General features: G+C 30.6%; 2 protein-coding genes and 1 long non-coding RNA gene across 6 annotated transcripts in view; 2 read left to right on the forward strand and 1 right to left on the reverse strand.

Annotated features, from left to right (window-relative positions):
* The window catches only part of LOC115887537 (glucose dehydrogenase [FAD, quinone]-like), an 84169-nt gene that overhangs the window by 18341 nt on the left and 45506 nt on the right, over positions 1–20322 (reverse strand). The gene's annotated exons all lie outside the window — the stretch shown is intronic.
* The window catches only part of LOC115887539 (glucose dehydrogenase [FAD, quinone]-like), a 34189-nt gene continuing 18570 nt past the window's right edge, over positions 4704–20322 (forward strand). Inside the window, exons 1-3 of one of the 2 annotated variants that reach the window (XM_030907001.1) lie at positions 4704–4852; positions 17711–17926; positions 19047–19156. In XM_030907001.1, the coding sequence (XP_030762861.1) occupies positions 4801–4852; positions 17711–17926; positions 19047–19156 (378 nt within the window). In that variant the 5' untranslated portion in view covers positions 4704–4800. Of the gene's footprint in view, positions 4853–12198; positions 12491–17710; positions 17927–19046; positions 19157–20322 lie in introns of those variants that run through there. The other variant, XM_030907000.1, reaches the window with a different exon arrangement.
* On the forward strand, positions 13504–15840 carry LOC115887540. The gene is made up of 2 exons (XR_004051105.1): positions 13504–13868; positions 15482–15840. It is a non-coding gene; the product is annotated as an uncharacterized LOC115887540 (long non-coding RNA).

The following is a 20322-nucleotide window of genomic DNA, read 5'->3' on the forward strand; positions in this document are numbered from 1 at the left end:
TCTTGGGCCACTGCTACTTGGTCATCTGCAAAATGAAGGGTATATTCCATTCCACTGCAGGATCTTCTCCATTTCTTTAAGGCTTCATTGAGGTAGATTTTGAAGAGAGTTGGCGATAAACAACATCCCTGACGAAGGCCTTTGGTCACATAAAAGATTTCTGATATGTTACTGCCGATCTTTATTCTGGAAAATGTTTGGTGGTATAGCTGTTTGATGGCTTTGATCGCTGTATTGTTAATTGGAGAGTTCTCCAGCACTTGCCACAGTTTTTGATTTGGCCACAGATTGGCACTGTATCATATGCTTTTGAAAGGTCAACAAAAAGCAGATGAGCCTCTCTATTCCTTGCTACCTTCTTTTCATTAAGTTGGATTAGACTAAATATATGATCTATGCACGATCGAACAGCTCTAAAACCTGCTTGCTCTTCAATTACTTGTGGATCATATTCTGTTTCTAAGCAGTTTTCCGTATACTCTGCTCATAGTGCTGGTTACGGATATACATATATAGTTTGAGCATTCGTCACATCTTCCTTTTTTGTGAATTGGCGTTATCCAGCCTTACTTCCATATAGTTGGTACAGGATGCCCATTATTTAGGAGTGTGTTAAATAGTTCTCGAAGAAAGAAATTTAGTTTTTCAGTACCGTTCTTCAACAGTTCCGCAGGTATTCCTTCCGGTTCAGCTGCTCTCCTATTTTTCATTGAACTAACAGCTTTCCATACTATCTCCCTTGTAACGTCGATATAGTGGCCTTGTACGTTGTATCGCCTTGTGAGCTGACGAGGTACTCTTGTCGATCTTTGGTAAGTTGCGTTTGGTAATGAGATCTCCACTTTTCGATTGGGATTGGTTGTAAGTTGATCTTGTTTGTGGTGTCTGATCTTAGAGATTTTATTAATTTCCATGCTTCTGATGATTTAGTACCCCCCACACGTGTGTTCAGTTCAGTGCATTTCCTGTCCCATGTGTCGTTTTTGTTTCTGTTGATCATGTTTTTGAATTTTGATTGTTCATTTCTGTAGTTGTTTTTATCTTGTGGATCTTTAGAGTTTAGCCATTTGTTGAAAGCTTTTTGTTTTATTTGTTTTTGCTCCTCTAGTGTGTTATCCCATGTAACATTGTTGTTTCGTTTGCTCACGTGTTTAGGCTTAATTCCTAGAGCTTCTAGTGCAGCGGAGTGTAGGCAGGAAACGATGTGTTTATACAGTTCATCCGTGCGCCCTGATAGCAATTCAGTTTGAAGTTTGTTATCTAATCGAGTCTAAAATAAATGTTTTGTACTAGGTTCGTGAAGTTCTTATATATTGTAAAATGTTTGTTCTATTATTGAGGTGTTTGTAGTGTCTGTTTCGTTGTCTTTTATCTTAAAGGGAATTTGTAATTTTGCGCCTAAGAAAAAGTGGTCAGATCCGCATTCTATTCTTCTGTATACTCTAGTGTCTTGAACTTTTAAAAAGGATCTCTGCTTAACAATTATATAGTCTACTACCTATGTTGTCACATACATATTATATGTTGCCATATTATCAACAAATTAAATTTTTTAACTAAAAACCAATAAAATTTCCAAAAAACTCCAAGTTTTGAAATTTCTTTAGCGAAAAATTATTTTGATTGTTTTTAACGAAACGCGCATTTAGAGTGATATAAAATAGATATTTGATAATTAAATTTGAAGTAGATTTATATCGCAACATAATTTTACTGTCTACGATTCTCACTTTATATTTGGATTTTTCTTTGTATTTAGTTATAATTTTAGTAATAATTTTCTGTAAGACTTTAGAGGAAGATAGGTATACCGTATGCTCGAAAAAAGCGTAATCAATGACCATTGAAATGACAATCTATAATCATTTCTGTCGAGCATACTCAAACACGTCATTTATAAAAAACTGACATAAGAAATACCATCATATGAAGAAAAAATGGCGTCAAAGACGACTGAGGAATGACAATCGATGATAATTTTGTCGAGGTCAAGCCCTAGACGTTATTTACTTGGCCCGTACTCTTCTTTATTTTTTAATGGTGCTTACGGCCTATTCGCCTTAAGAAAGTTGTAATTAATTTTTATATTGAGTAAAAATTATTCTTAAATGGTATAGTTTAAAATTCGAGAAAAAATATATTTTTGGAAATAGATTTGTGTGTCTGGAAACATTTTTAGTAAATGACATCTAGAGAATGACCCCGCCAAAATTGATTGTCACTCCCCAGCCGTCTTTGACGCCGTTTTTTTTTCGATTATACGGTATATCAAAATTATAAGTATTATGCAATATTGTAAGTATATTAGATAGATGAACAAATCAAATTCAATAATCTGGGATAATTCGTATATTTTAGTTTTGTCATGAAACACATTTTGACTCTTAGTATTTTTTTTATAATAGTTTTTTTCAACAGACTTTTTGTACGATTTTCATGCAATTTAGAGTTTTGTATTATAAAAATTGGCTTAAATAATTTACTAACTTATTCGCGCGACAAAACGTTTTGTAATCTACTATAGTTTAGGTCAAGTTATTGCTAAGTACTTTTAATTAGTCTGTTAACTCTCTCGTTAAATGTTAAGTATATGGCTATATATGCTGATAAAATAAGAATTTAAATTTAATCAATGAAAATTAATCAATTGATTGTCGTTAACAAAACACAAAATCTAAAGTAATATAAAATAGATAATTTATAAAACAAAGAACAAAGAGAACAATATGTGTATATCGCAACATAATTTTACTGTTTATGATTATCACTTTATATTTCGTTTTTTGTTGTATTTAGTTATTGTAGAAAGTTTGTAAGAATTTAGAAGGATACATAAGGTATGATAAAAAAACGTCACAATGACCTTTCAAAAAGCAATCTATAATAATATCTGTTGAACCAATTTAAATAAGACTTTTATAAAAAACTAACATAAGGAATATTATAAAACTAATATTGAAAGGGGAAAAAGTTAAAAATTTGCAGAAACCCTAATTATTTAGACGCAAATCTATTCAATAAAAATAATTTCTTGAAAACAGGTTTGTATTTGGGAACTTTTTGATTTTTCTCTAAATTAAATATTACATTTTTAAAATCTTTTATGTCAAAATTTGTAATGAATACTAAATAGGAACATAGGGGTTGGCCAAACAGAAATTTATGATAAAGCCTACTGTAATCCCGTTTTTTTCGATCGTATTGATATTTCCTGGTTATAACCGCTGTAAAAGTTGGTGGTTAATGTTAGGTTAGGCTAAAAATAGAAATTAAATAATACCTTTACCTGTCTTGTTTAAGAAAGACTGTTTTAAAAGAACATTATTAAATTTTCTAATTATTAATAATATGTTATATTTTTGTAGAATTTTCATACATTATAGCTAGATTTTTTATTACTTTGTAGTTATTAATATTAATTTATTTGATGTTCCTCTCTTGTTATAGCTGGAGGAGTTAATTCTGCTCAGCTGCTTATGCTGTCTGGAATAGGACCAAAGAAACATCTAAAAGATCTGAATATACCTCTAGTCAAAAATCTTCCTGTTGGTCAAAATTTACAAGACCATGTCATGTTTATGGGATTAATAGTTAGGTAAGATTTTAAATAATTCCCATTTTTAATAAAGACGATATGTATTGGAGAATAACACAGGAGTTCTTTTTTGTATTTCTGTATTGACTAAGAGTGGGTCCCATGGGACCCTCCACTGCGGCCGCGAGGGCCTAGTGTGGCTCAGTTTCTACAAGTTCTTTAATATACAAAGAGCGCTAAAGTTCACCCTCAAGACCCAGCCTTTTAACATAGGCCGTTATGTCCGAGGGTGATACGTCTCCTAGGTCTGATGGGTCTAGCATGGGTTTGCCAAATATCTCAAACCTGGTCCTGCCCCCAGCGGGGCAGGTATACATAACGTGCCTTCATTGTTTTGTCATCTTCCATACAGAGTCGGCATTCGGCGTCTTCCACCAGTCCCATCCTCTGTAGGTGTGATCTCAACCGGCAGTGGTCCGTGTACACTGCAGTGAGTGTACGCGCTTCATTCCTACCAGCCTTTAGGAGTTCTCCTGTTCTTTGTTTGGATGGCCCTGCTAGGATTTTCCTGACATGTTCTATTCCGGGACTGTCATTCCAGACCCGGAACGTCGAACCCCTAGCCCATTCACATAGCCTGTCTCTTGCGAGATTTTTTGGAACGCTAAGTGTCGGTTCTGGGCCCACGAAGGGTTTACGGGTTACGTTCATTGAAAACACACAAAATCATGTCTTATATAAGCTATACAGGGTGAGTCTTAAATAAGGGCAAATATTTTTAGCGGTGAAAACAATAATTTTCTTCCAAATATCGACGTTAGTTCAGAAATTATTCGAAAAAAAAACGAAATAAAAGTGAAATATATAGGTACATCTCGTATCTTCAAAATGAAGCATTTTAGGACATAAAATTGGACAAACTTTTTTACTTATTTTTATCTGCAGAATATGTTGCCGAAGTTCCACGATTACTTATTTTTCGGACCACCCTGTATATTAGATCATACTTTTTTAATGAACTGGTTATGAGAAAACCTTCTCGTATGTAATTATATGATTGGTTTTAATAAATAAAAATATATACCTTAGTAAAAAAATAATTGTTGAAATGTTTAGGTCGGACAGAATATACTATAATCAAACTCTGGTCGAAACGCTGAAACTTTATGAAGAAAATCAACGCCCTCTGATGACCGGTTATGCAGTGGAACTCGTGTCATATACCAATTTTGGCAGAAACCAGAGCATCAGGCCGGATATAGAGTATGATATTTCCACACCACCACCAAGCGGCAGTCAGTTGGAATTCTTCTTTGGGTAAAGATATCAAATTAACTTAATATTAACCAGTTTAATATAACTTTGCATACAACTGAAGTGTTCTATCATACCATCGAAAATACCATCGCAACTTAACATTAGCCAGTATGATATTCGAAAATTATTCTTAAAAGTGTTAATGAACAGACTAACAATTTAAATTCCTTCATCGACAATTTTTGAAATTAATAAAAAACGCACTGGCTAGATTAAAGTATACTACTATACGTATGAAAAAAGTAGTACGGCTGGGGAATGAAAATCGATGATAATTTTAGCGACGTTAAGCCCTAGACGTTATTTACTTCGCTCATACTCTTCTTTATTTTTTAATGGCTCTTAGTGACAGTTGGCCCTAAGAAGGTTGTAATTCATTTTTATATTGAGTAAAAATGATTTTTAAATGGTGTACTTTGTTATTTTTTTGGAAATAGATTTGTATGTTTGGAAAAGTTCTATCCTTTTTTAATCTCTTAGTATTAACTTTTGACAAGTTTTATATCAATTTTTAGTAAATGACGTCTAGAGATTGACCTCGCCAAAATTGTCATCGATTGTCATTCTCACGCCGTCTTGGACGCCGTTTTTATTCGATCATACGGTATTGCGAAATTAATAATATATTTTCTATCAATTCTTAATAAAGAAAGGTATAAAAATTAAAAAGTATTTAACAAATATAAAAAAATAGGAGTAGTATCTAATCTCTTGCTTGATGGCTTCTCATCTTCTTCAGTGTTCTTAGATATATAAAACAATAAAAATTAACTAAACGTTCTCCAACTCAGTGTGAAAACCTCTAACGAGGGGTAGGGGACTCAAAACCTCACAACCTTTTTAAATGTTTATTTCAAACAATAATTTTGTTTAAAAATGGCGCAATATGTTTCGGGAATCAGTTATTATTTCCCATCATCAAGCCCAAAAAGCTAAAACAATCGAAATCACAGTCAAAATAGATAAATATTTTGAGAGAATCATACAAAAAAGTCACGTTATAAAATACAATTACAAACAAAGTTAAAAAAGGTTAAAAAAATATGCAATTATTCGATCACAGATATGCTATGGTAAGCCGAGTTGAGTATTAAAAGTACTATATTACAATTACATAGTGATGGGCAAAACTGTTATTTTTAGATAACAGTTGAAACTGTTATAGTTATTTATAAAAAACAGCTTAAAATAATAGCTTAAAAATAACAGGTTTCTTTATTTTATTGCTAAATAACTGAAAGAGTATGAGGCGGTCACCGCCAGGCGTATTAACGCAGTTGCAAGTTGCAACAATTACGTGCTCGGTGGTAATATTTCCAGGGTGTCATAACATTTCTAAATAGCGATTGTTATCTAAAATACCTCTCTAAAAACGGTGGTTGTTTACAAATAAGCGCTGTTTACAAATTGCGATATAAAAAAGCCAAAATGCCGCCACTCGTCTATACCTATACATTCCGATCTACCTACGCCCTGCCCCTCGATCCGCGTAGATCCTGAATTGCGTTAGCAGTGTACAGGGTGCATCTCACTCGACGGGCAAGAAGCTCTTAGTTACGATTTTCCCATTTGCGGTCAAAAAATAGCAATATAAGAAAATGTGTAGTATATTCTTCATAAGTAAACCAACTACACAGTAGAGTTCGAATTAATTTTACACTTAAACTAGCAAATAAAGCAAAGCAAGAATTTCCATTAACATACAAACTGGATAAAATTTTCTCACATTTACCAAAAATAAGCTTTAAACGTCGAGCAGATTAAGCAGAATCGTGGTTAATCAATTACTCAACTTTTTGGAACACCGAAAATCAAATCATTCCGAAAATTTTTCAGAATAAATAAATACCTAAATATTGAAACTTAATAACCAAGTACTGAAACATACAGCGCCATAATATCTCGACCTCCGCCCGTTATGCTTGTAACATGTTGAAAAACAATGAAGCTAAAACAACTGATGCGTTATTCTCCAACCCGTTGCGAGCCTCCATCGACAATCGACCGATGCAGCAGCGTTCCTTTCCCAGTCCTGTTATCTCGACCGCCAGGCGTTATGCCCGCAACTGTTTCAAAAAAGCTGCTTCTTTTATATCCTATTATTTTTAAGCTGTTGTAAGCCCAACACGCCGCGCCACGCCGCACAGTGGAACGAGCTTATGGGAGCTGTTGGACATGAGGTTTTCTTCTCAACACTTTTAATCCAAAAGACGAAAAAATGATTTTTATATACCGTAATAATGTATAAACAGAACAATTTTAAACTTTAATGAAAGAAAGTGGTTGGCTCGTTACAAACCATCTACAGGGTGACCTAAAAATATAGTATGTTTTGGAAAAATCTTACAAGTTTTAAATGCTTATAAACTTTGCCAAACTGTCGTGGAATGTTTTAGTTTTGATCCTTTTAAAAAGAAATAGCTTTAGATTTTACCACTGAAATCTAAGACTACTGATATCGTGTTATAAAAATATATGGTAATTAAGGGCTTACATATATTTTCCTATTTAATATAACTTTGCTAATATCTTCGATTTGAAAGAAGATATCAAGATGCGGTTTTCACTGACTTTTTAAGCTTTCATTACTCTTTACCATCAGCTAAAATGGCATATACCATCGCATTTATTTTTTTTTTGAAAAAACGCGCAATGTTTGTTGATTTGTAAGACAGCGCCCCCTAGCATCTACGTTCAAAAGCTTACTATTATTGTTTATATGGTAAGAAACGGTCTTTTAAACGAGCCCCCGTTAGTTGGATTCCGTCCATCCAGTCCGGAATTATTAATACTTAAATAAAAACAGATCTAACCTTCCCCCACCACTTTATTTTGGCAAATAGGGGAAAATGGTTCTAACAAAAAATATTCAGAATTTACTGAAGATTATGAAGCTATTATTTATAGTACCCCTTATCTAGGCAAAGTTGTGTAAAAACTCCATTTTCTTATTTTTTATAGCAGTTGCGCCCTCTAACGGCCATTCTACAAATTTGAAAATAATTTCCTGCATTTTCTCATGGTCTCTTTAGTTATGAATATTTTTTCCGCAAGCCTCACGGCTAAGACTTTCCGAGATATAGCCGAGAGCTATTCTTAGTGGGACACCGTAGATATAGCCGAGAGCTATTCTTAGTGGGACACTGTACAATAACTTTATTATAAGCAAAGAATATAACAGTAAATCAACGCACTAGAATATTTTTATTACAAACAAAAAACCTCAACACTGCACTTTAACCCTCTTTCTTTTTCCAATAGTTTATAAGTTTTCCATATATTTGTAGCACCCTGTATCTGTTTTTGATTTTAGCGTCATTTTGTATTTATCCAATTAATAATTAAATATTAATAAATTTATAAAAAAAGATAATTTGACTCTAAAAATTTTAAATTAATTTATTGGAATTGAAAAGGTTTTTGATTTTAGTATAACATGTATTAGTAATATATTAAATGGACATTTTTAGAGGGGGCAAGCTGGGGCAAGATGTTAAATTAGTTTCGTTATTAGAAAGGCTTAATCTACCTTGTGATATATATAAAAGTCTTGGCCAACTTTGGCCATTTTTTATTTTTCTACATACACATTTTTTTTTGCTACTAAATATAGTATTTGGCAGCAAAAAATGTTTATGTGTCTCTCTTATATACAATTGTTCTCCCAAACTTTTGTGACTATATATATCTTTTATTTTAAAGTGAAAACAATCGTTTGCACTAATATGTATGGTTAAAAAAAATTATTAATGTCTTTGCCAGTTTTTATAAAACTAGGTTGTTTCACAAGAAATGAATACCATAATTAAGTCAGTGTAATATCTTCATTTGAAACATTTCAAACAGACATATAATTAAAAATATTTTTTTGAGTTGGATAAAATATAACGGTCTGGACTTTAAGTAATTCAAATCTTCTACCAAAATTATTTAATTTAAAATTTTATTTTTAAGTCAATGTCCAACATTTTATATTGGGTCTTTCCACCGTGCGCCGTAGCGCATACCCCACTCCGTTGTCCGTTGTATATCGCCGCCTGTATCGATGGTTGTCGAAATAACATGTTTTCCATATATACTAGTTGTTTTTTGGAATTGCTTCGAGCAATTCCAAAATTAATATTTTATTCCAAAATTATTATTTTTATTAATTTAAAATGAGCAGCATCGAATTTCGTGCGGTGCAGAGCGCCGACTTCGTTTCACGAACAGTCCAGCGTGTTGTTATTTTATATCTGTTGTTTTTTAAAAGTAGTAACGGTTGCGTTATGTTATTTCTAAATAATTGTTATAAAATAACAGATAGTTAAATAACAACCCATCACTACAATTACAAAGGACAGTAACTATCAATTTAAGTTTAACAAGAGGAATAATTAAAACTTTTTCTTAAAAAAAGGGGGGGGGGGGGAATTCCCTTCAGAAACTTTTTAAGTAATGGGACCCAAATTATTTATAGTAGTTAGTCTAAAAGGCAGTAATTGTATTATTACACTCGGCTAAGAATTGGCTATAACTCAGTAAATTTTTGAAAAAATACATATTATAGCTTATATCGCTGAAAATCTTAAAAAATGGCGCTTTTTATGAAGTCATTGCCAACTATGGTTTCCATTTAAAAAATACATATGTTTGTGTCATATGTCAAAATTGACAGGCTTTAGAGAAATCGGAGAACTTTTATCTGAAAACTTTCTGTCTAAAAAAATTGGAAAACATAATCTCATTAGGGACGTGATTTTCTATAACTTTTATCTGAAAACTTTTTGTCTAAAATCGATTATAATGGAATAAGGGACCTTTTTTAAAATAGCCGAAATTTGTTTTTCTGGAAATATATAGAAAAAGGTTATTTTTCAATAATCTGAAAGGCGCATATTTATGACCCCACAAAACTTCAATTCTTTCCCCATTTAACCGACTTTCTATCTCCAATAGTTTCCGAGATACCCATAGAGAACATCGTAGAAAACTTACCCCGTATAGTTATTTTTATTTTATCCTTGTATGAAGCCCCCGATATTCTATTTTTCATATCATCGCCTGTAGTAGGCGACGCGATGTCCTAAAATATTTGCCTTTAACATAGCCCCATACAAAAATCCATCCGTGTTAGGTTAGGACATCGTGCTGACCATGCAATTTCTTCCAATCCAACGTCTTGGAAAAGAGCGCAGCGGTTCAAAAAGAATTTAACGGTATAATGGTTGTGCACAGACGCACTGTCATGCTGTAACCACACATATATCTCGTCTGGTATTTAAATCTACATTTTCCAACAGTAGTATTTCATTTAAAAATATACAATTTTGGTTTGAAAATATGTCTTAATTACTCTGATATACAGGGTTGTTCACCACATACGACACGGAGTATTGTAGCTAAACGATTAGATTTTTACAAATTGTAAGTTTTGGGTTCGTTGAAGGACTATTAGAGCTACAATTTAAAAATATTTTTACAAGATACAGAGTGTCCCAAATAAGTAAAAAATATTATAGTTGTATTTTTTTAAATGGAACACCCTGTATATTATTCTGTTTTTAGATTCTACGATTAAAATAAAGGTAAATTTGATTAAGGTTTATCATACTTAAACCTTACCGTTTTTGAAATATTTTCAATTTTATGAAATTGCAGTAAAAATTTTAAGGCTTCATTTCTCCAAGGGTATCAAAGTTTTTAATATATTTACTGAAGATTATTCATTGATCAGATATTGTGTTGCAATAATAAAAATTTTACTAGCTTATACAGAGTGTCCAAAAATTTATATTAAATAATTACTAGCTTTAAACGGCAATAACTTGTTTAATTTAAATAGAACACCCTGTATATTTTACGTGGATCATATGCACATTTTAATTGTCTATCAAATTTTATTATACAATTTTTTACCTATCTCTTCAAGTTTTCGTAGAAAACGCATTTTCTTATAATTTAGACCTCATTTATCACTATAGCCATGAAATATTGACATTTCAGATTTTTTTAAAATATATGTACAAAATGTATAGGTAGTAAATATTGCAAGCCCATTGGTATACAAAAAAACTATTTAAATATTTTTAAAGGAGTATACCAATTAAATATACCACCATTATTTCCGACCAAAAATTAGTTAATAAAATACTTTTAAATTGTTTTAATTAATAAAGTATTCTAAATAAATGTGGATTTGGCTAAGAAATCATCAATATAATAATAAGTTATGAAAATGAACGTCTCTGTTTTTATAAATAAGCATTCGTCAAAAAATGAAATAAAATTTATAAGGTGTTACTTTTTACCACACTGTTTAATACACACACAAAATTCAGTTTTTTAGTATTTGGAGCAATTATTATTAATCAACGTAAACAGCCAATTAATGTAGTTTGAATACTGGGATCATATTAATTGGTCCTCTTTAACAAAAAAACTAACTAATCGACAATATTAGTATTTGTACTCTTTGAAAATTTGTTACATCTTTAAAAATAATCTAAAATGTCAATATTCCATGGGTATAGTGATAAATGAGGTCTAAATTATCAGAAAATGCATTTTATACGAAACTTGTAGAGATGGGTAAAAAATGGTATAATACAATTTAATAGACAATTATATTGTACATCTGATTCACGTCAAATATATAGGGTGTTCCATTTAAATTAAACAAGTTATTTGCCGTTTAAAGCAAGTAATTATTTCATATACATTTTTGGACACTCTGTATAAGGTAGTAAAATTTTTATTATTGCAACACAATATTTGATCAATAAATAATCTTCAATAAATATTTAGTATTAAAAACTTTGATACCCTTGGAGAAATGAAGCCTTAAAATTTTTACTGCAATTTTATAAAATTGAAAATATTTCAAAAACGGTAAGGTTGAAGTGTGATAAACCTTAATCAAATTTACCTTTATTTTAATAGTAGAATCTAAAAATGTAATAATATACAGGGTGTTCCACTTAAAAAAATACAACTATAATATTTTTTACTGATTTGGGACACTCTGTATCTTGTAAAAATATTTTTAAATTGTAGCTCTAATAGTCTTTCAACGAACCCAAAACTTACAATTTGTAAAAATCTAATTGTTTAGCTACAATACTCCGTGTCGTATGTGGTATGTGGTGAACAACCCTGTATATCGACAAAAATATTTTTAAAATGTTCGTTAATAACATGCTAATATTTAAGGGGGTGATTCTTGGACCTATTCTAAGAAAAACACTTCAAATGTTCATTAATTATATTCTGAAATATACAAGTACATGTTGAGAAATATATATTTATATATTTTATTTTAACAATCATATCTATACATTGTTATCTATAGTATATATTTGCCTGGGTATATAAGGTACATCTTAGCATTACATCTTTAATATTTAAATATCATCGAACTGATCGAATTGGTGTAAAATATAGAAGGCAGTTTTCTTCTGACATTATAACAGAAAATGCGTGTAATCTATACATCAACCGTATTAATTTTAATTGTTGCTGCTCTCACTTTCGGATTAAAGTATGACAATTTCGAAGAATTTGTTGATATGGTAGAGGGCAACATCAGTGCAGCTGAAAATTATACAATTTCAAAAGATAATTCCGATATACTGAATCAGTCTAGTTCCGCAGTTAAAGGTAAGATATATGTATAATAGGGTGAGCCAAAAAAACTAACCTATGGAATTTATGGGTTAAAATGAATCTAACATCCGAGAAAAAAATATCCTCGGAAGGCAGGATTTTTAGCTCACTTTTAAAAGGTGTCGGTGGACCTTCAAAGTTTTCCATTTAAATCTGTACCATAACTTCGAAACGGTTTACGATAAAAAAATTTACATCGCGAATTCTTGTAGAGCATAAAATTTACTAAAAAAACTATCAGAGTAATTATTTTCAGTTCAATTATATTTATTTAAATTCGTATATTTGAAAGCTTTGAAAAGTGAAAAAAATAGCAATTTTCAATCAAAAATCAATCAGTTTTAGTGTTTAATGATTAGACATTTTCATATTTCGTAAAAAGAAACTAGATTACTCTCTGAACGTTAATGTGAGTTTTTGAGAAAAAAAGTTAAAATTTTTGGACGAAAAAAACTGCCTGTCAAAAATATGTGTATAGCCTAAACGTCAAATTTAGTGATTACCACACCTACTGTGTCATAAAGAGAAGACATGTGGTTATCTATTTCAGGAATTAAATTCTTCAAATGTTATATAATAATGGCGGTAGCTGTCATGGAATTAAGCAATTAAAAAATATCATAAATCATTTTTTTCAAATGGAAACCCACTTTATTTATTTTACTAGTGAAAAGGTTTACCAATTCGTTACTTTTTGAGTATACATGTTCCATACCTAAAATGAATCGTCTTTAAATTATTTAAGATTAAGTTTGATTAGGTTAGGTTAGCTTCATAGACTTAGAATAAAATATAGACTACACTATTTACATTTAAGCGCGGTCCAATATTAATTTTTGTAAACATGTTTACTCCTGGGTGCAGCTGACCTCGGCCGTCTGAGTCTTTCGCCTCCAGCCTATGTTGTCACGTCTAAAATATTATTAATATTTTTTTTGTTGTTATACACATATATTGAGATATTAAAACTGTATTTTAATAAAGTAGTGTTTAATAGTAGAAAGATGTATTAAATAGTCCCTATACTACTAAATTATAAGTCGGAGACTATTTAAAATGACAAATTCTTTACAATTTGGCAACACCCATCAATCGCCGGGTCGCCTGTTCATTCTTTATTCTCTCGTAGTAGAGCCATAGTAGAGTAAAGCACGTGTCGTAAAACCTTGTTGTCACAGTTTCGCCATGGCTATTTTATTGTTTTTATTGGATGTTTTGATTTTGTATTTTTTTGGATTCGATTTTCTTAGTGTGTAGTGTCGGTTTAGTGTTTATTTTGATTACTTTTTATTTAAAAACTATAAAACATGGTTCGTCAGTGCCAAATTTGTAAGAAATTGGACTATTTAAGTCCTGGAACAACATTCCACAGGTAAGTCAAATTTACTATTTTGGCGTCAGTGGCGTTGTAGAAAGGCGCTTATTTAGATAATAATTTAGTAAATTATAAACCCTGGAAAATCTGTATTTTTTATATTTATCATTTACGTAAAGGTTCTTACTAACCTCGTTATTAATATAACGAGTAGATACATTATTAAGTACATAAGAAGTAGACACATTATTTTCTTGGGCATTGGTTAATTTAATGCTTTTTTTTATGAAAAATGTGTTTCTTTTTATTCTAAAACCATCCTTAGAATCTAAAATAACATACAGGAATTCCAGAATGATATTCCATTATGAAACAACAATTTTTAAGGCTTATTATAAACTATAAACAATCGAGAAAGTCGAAAAAATTACAAGCTACCAAACATTTTAAAATACCAAACATTCCTTATTTTTTTTCAAGACTAAAATATTTTACAAACATTACTTTTTCCCTATAGTTTCACATCAGGTATAGAAATAACTACGTTTTTATGATAGGGTCACCATTATGATAACAAAAATGACGAACAATGGTCCAGAAATGTAAACAAGTACATATTTTTTGTAAATATTTTTCTTACCGCTTGCATTTTTGTCCATTATTATTTCACAAATTATACAGGGTTATGTAAACCAGGTAGATATTTCGTTTTTTTTATATTAAACAAAGATAAAATAAATATGCCATTTTAAAATTTATCCAGTACTTACCTAGAGTTTTTTCTTTTTTTTTCTCGACTGTTAATCTATTATTAATTTGTAATACCGTATGATCGAAAAAAACGGCGTCCAGTTGGCTTGGAAAAAACCATCGATACATACTCCATATAATTTTACATATAAAATGACAGCGATCTTCATTTCATAGCCATCGCTGACGCCGTTTTTTTTCGATTATAAGGTATAATTTTCATTTTTTCTTTTATAATGTAATATCACTTAAGTAATATCACATATAATCTGAAGATAGTTTTAGAATTAACCAAAACGTAAATCTTTAATAAAACAATCTGTTATTATTTGCCATATATGTATGTATCCAAGAAAATAATTTACATATTATTATTATATGTTTTACTGTTTTTTATCTTTATTTGAAACTCAGAAATGTTGCATTGGCTTTCTAAAAAAATGAACTTGTAAGTTTTTAAAATGCTTCGTTTCGGAGATACAGGGTGTAGAAGTTTCATTTTTATTTCGATTTTTTTCCAAATAATTTCTGAAGTGACGTCAATATTTGGACGAAAATTGGCGTTTGGGAGTTTTTTGACATGAAAAATTAGATTTAGATGTCAATTTGACTTTTACTAATAGGGGGCGCCACCTACATATTTTTTAAGTTATTTGAAGAGTAATACTTTTTGTCTGTATCTATATAAAACTACTGAGAAAAATTTACATTTCCAACGTTTTTTACTTAATAAGGTCTCTTGTTGACACTCGCCACAAGTATAGTTCTCAAGATATTTGGAAACGAATTAATCAATACATTCTTCATAAATTATTTGGAAAAAAGCGAAATAAAAATGAAATTTCTACACTCTGTATCTCTGAAACGAAGCATTTTAGGACATAAATTTATACTATTTTTTTTACTGATTTTATTTGCAGATTATGCTGCCAAAGTTTCCTGAATACAATTCCGACCACTCTGTATATCAAGATATCCCCCATTACGTACTAGTTTTTCTTAATAATTTTCTATACATTTTCCAACGCCAAGATGTACCAAGCGCATACAAATACATCAAGCTTCAAACAAGCTTGCACGTTGACAGTAATACCTACAGTAATATTGTATTATATTAATGTAATATTTTTGAACCAATGTTCAATATTACTGTAGTAATACTGTTTATACTCATGCCTTTTATATTTGTTTGAATTTGGTGCATATTTCCATTGAATAAAGTATAGTCACCATTACCATTATTATACTTACTCTATAATAAAGACAGTAACGAGTTAAATAAATGTAGTTTTCATTTTATTCACTTCCTAAAAGCTTGCTTTAATGGAACAGATTCCTGTTTTTTCTAATTTACATAATAAGACATCACTTTTACCGGAAAAAAAAATTAAACAATTATAAAGTTTTTTCTCTTTCTGTTCTATTATATCTATAGAATAGATCCTGTTTTGATTAATATTAGAGTTGTAAATGTTTGACTAAAATTAATATTTTATTAAATTAATAATTTATCATCAATTTCAAAAATTAAATAATTTCGATTATTAAAATTTCTTCTATAACACGTACTTTATTATTTTTATCGTTTTTAACTCTAAGACGTATTTTTTTTCTAAGTCCTAAACTTTGCTTTATATTAAACTATTTTCTTTATCCTAAATCTTAATAATATAAAAAGTTTAAATACGATATATTTTTAATTGAATTATAGCTTCATTAAAATTAAAAAAATACCCGCCTATGATACGGAGAGTGCAGGTGCACTGAAGAAACAAAAAGACAGTGTTGTGTTGGGCGGCAGAGCCGTCAGGAAACGACCGTTACGACGGAGACAGCCTATCTATCGCTCGTGTCGCACTCGTTAGAGCCAAAAACAATAACACAACAATAACAAGACGTTGTCTGTCCGCATCTTCCAGCTATTTATGAATGAGATGCTCAGTCTATATTTTATTCTAAGTCTATGGTTAGCTTACATACAGGGTGGCCCATCGAAAACGTTCCGCAAGGCATAACGGCCAGGGTAACTTTTTTTTCAGAAAATTCAAAAACACGTCAATTTTGTTTGTGAGGGGGACAACTTTTGCCCCAAAAATGATTGCAAAATCTTCAACCCTCTAAGCGGAGGTGTCATCCCCCAATTTTTTTCAAATTGGAAGGGGGTCAAGTGGTACTGCAATGGAAAGGGCTTTCTCTTCTCTATACTTTCCGGCTTCGTTTTTGAAAATCGGTCGTCATTGAGAAAATATGAAGGATTGAAATTTGAAAAGTTTATTTAAACATTTATCAGAGTTTTTTCGCGAAATTGATAAAAAAAAATGATAAGGATAAATTCCTTTGACCAATTTGCTGTTTTTTCTTATTATTTCTAGATATTTACGGGTTTTTTCACTTGTCACAAGGTTGAACGATCAGGTGCGATAGTTGCTAGATAGCTGTTAATTATAATGGCTGAAATAATTCTGTGACTTGTGCGTTGAAGTTCTTCTCAATATCGTTAAACTGACCTAAAATAGAATTTCCAAAAACACCAACCCACACGTCCAATTTCTGAGGGTTTTGTGTGTGCACCTCGTAAAAAACCCTGGGGTTGTCCTCAGCCCAGTACCGACAGTTGTGCCGATTAACTACACCGTTCAAAAAGAAAGTACACTCATCCGAAAAACACACATTAAATAGGAAATTATTATCATTCGCCACTTGTTCACTCATAGTTTCACAAAATTGCAGGCTTCTATCAAAATCGTCTTCGTTGAGTTCTTGTACCTACTGAATTTTGTACGGGTGGAACTTATTTTATTTTATTTATTTATTAAAAATGTTAAATATATTCTTTCACAAAAACGGTTAATGTTAGACATAAAGTGTTTAACATCAATATTCAGAGAATTTTACAGAGAATTTAAGTATGTAATAAAAAATGGGGGCACCCATTTAAAATAAAAAAATTGCTATCAACTTACAGTATTTCCGGAAGTGCCGCCATATTAAAAATATTTTTAATCGATAGATCTCGTTGTAAAACAATGATGTGCAAATAATCTCCGGTCTAGATATTGTGATTCTCTAGAAATTTCTAATGCACGCTCAGCCTGGGACACCCTGTATATTTCTTTATATTTAATTTTATATTGTTTCTTGTTTTCTAGATTTTGGAACATTTGATTTTATAATTATTGGAGCTGGAGCTGGTGGAGGTGTCCTAGCCAATAGGCTTTCGGAAATTTTAGAATGGAATGTTTTACTTTTGGAAGCAGGAGGATCACCTGATGACTTTACAAAAATACTTGGCCTAAGTGCTTATACTTACTATTCAACTCGAAGCTGGGGATATAATGTCACATCACAGAAACATGCTTGTTTAGGTAAAGATAGAGATTATTTTAGATACATATGTGTATAGTGTTATTATTGTTACTAAATTCTAAACAACTATCCTTCAAGTTTTCTATTAAGATATTTTTTAGCTAGCTTAATATTTTTATTTACTAAGAAGATTTAACAGAAATAACTAAAACAAATTTTGCAATGGTTCTTTAGACGAAAAGTAATTTATCTAAATCCTTTTTTACTTTGATTGTTACATATTTTTTTTTATCTAATAATTATAATTTGGTTAATTTAATTGTAGTTCTCCAAATAACAGACCCAATATACAGGGTTGTTCACCACAAACGACACGAACTATTGTAGCTAAACGATTAGATTTTTACAAATTGAAAGTTTTGGGTTCGTTGAAGGACTATTAGAGCTACAATTTAAAAATAATTTTACAAGATACAGAGTGTCCCAAATAAGTAAAAAATATTATAGTTGTATTTTTTAAACGGGACACCCTGTATATTATTCGATTTTTAGATTCTACGATTGAAATAAAGGTAAATTTGGTTAAGTAACCATTAAAAATGGTATAATACAATTTGATAGACAATTAAATTGTGCATCTGATTCTCGTAAAATATACAGGATGTTCCATTTAAATTAAACAAGTAAATTGCCGTTTAAAGCTAGTAATTATTTGATATAAATTTTTAGACAATCTGTATTAGGTAGTACATATTTTGTTTATTATTGCAACACAATAGCTGATCATTAAATACACTTCAGTAAATATTTAGTAATAAAAACTTTGATACCCTTGGAGAAATGAAGCCTTAAATTTTTTACTGCAATTTCACAAAATTGAAAACATTTCAAAAACGATAAGATTTAAGTATGATAAACTTTAATCAGATTTACCTTTATTTCAATCGTAGAATCTAAAAATAGAATAATATACAGGGTATTCCATTAAAAAAAAACAACTATATTATTTTTTACTTATTTGGGACACTCTGTATCTTATAAAAATATTTTTAAATTGTAGCTCTAACAGTCATTCAACGAACCCAAAACTTACAATTTGTAAAAATGTAATCGTTTAGCTACAATACTCCGTGTCGTATGTGGTGAAAAACCCTGTATACATATTGATTTTTTATTTAGCTGCAAATGAAGAAAAATGCATTTTTCCTCAAGGCAGAGGACTAGGAGGCGGTACTACTATTAATGGCGGCGTATATGTCAGAGGTCATCCGGAAGATTTTGACAGATGGGTCAGTATTACCTTAAAATAAAATATAGTTTGTCTAACAAGAGAATATAATTTCAACAGACGATATGCATAAAAAAAAAACAATAAAAGTGCAACACAATAATTGTCACTAACTCATATTCTATCGCTGGACAGACTATACCTAGATTTTAATAAACAATAATAGTAAGGATATAGAAAGAAAAACTATTTTAATTTAATTATTAACTTTCTTCTTATTTCTTTTTCTTTCGTTTTGTTAGATACTATTTTAGATTTAATTAGTGACGACTAAATTTAAATTTTAGTCGCAGCCGACCAGCGATTTATTTTTTTCTATCGTTTGACTTATAATGGCCTGGCCGTTGTTGGCTGGCCATCAGTGCGTTTCAGCTCTTATAAGGGCTTTAACTCACTAAGTCTGGCTGGGGGGTTGGGGGTATTTCGCTAATGCGCAACCCATAACATTTGCAAAAAAATAAATCCAAAAAACATTCCTTAGGCAACTTGAAATTTGTTTATTTTTAAATTCTAGCATCTATTTAACCTAGAAATAAATATGCCAGACTTTTTTTTCGGGTTTAAAGTCTAACCAGACCATTCCAAATATGTTTAATTATTATACCTGGAAAACATACTTTAGGCATTCTAAAATTTTTACAGCGTGTTTATTAGATGATATTAAAAAATATGTGTTAATTGCCAGACGAATTCAATGGGATTTAATACTTGCCAGACGCGAATAAAGATTTTAAATGAGCGCAATAAGAAAGTCTAGTCTTATGAGTATCTATAAGCGCGAGAAAGATAGTTTATTGAGACCCGGTCGGCAGCCGATGCGGCTGACGTAACAGCATTTTGGAGTCGTAAAAACTTAAAAAAAACTAACTAATATTGAATAAATAAAAAGAAACATTTTTTAATAAAAATGTACGATTGAAATCCGTTCAATAAGAAGACTTTTTAATTTAAGTATTTTGTATCTGAAAGAATAAAAAGACGAATAATTATTTAAAAATTAGCATAATATAAAATATATTTTTTTCAAACGTCACAAAAGTATAATTATTATTATACTTTTGTGACATATTATATTATTATTCATTTTTGCGACCTGATTGACAATATAAAAAAGTCATTTTAACGCCTAAGCATAAAAGTAAAGCACTTTTACTTACTTTTTAATCT

Source organism: Sitophilus oryzae, unplaced genomic scaffold (genome assembly GCF_002938485.1).
Source record: "Sitophilus oryzae breed Bouriz unplaced genomic scaffold, Soryzae_2.0 scaffold_576_pilon_pilon, whole genome shotgun sequence".
Lineage (NCBI taxonomy): Eukaryota > Metazoa > Arthropoda > Insecta > Coleoptera > Curculionidae > Sitophilus > Sitophilus oryzae.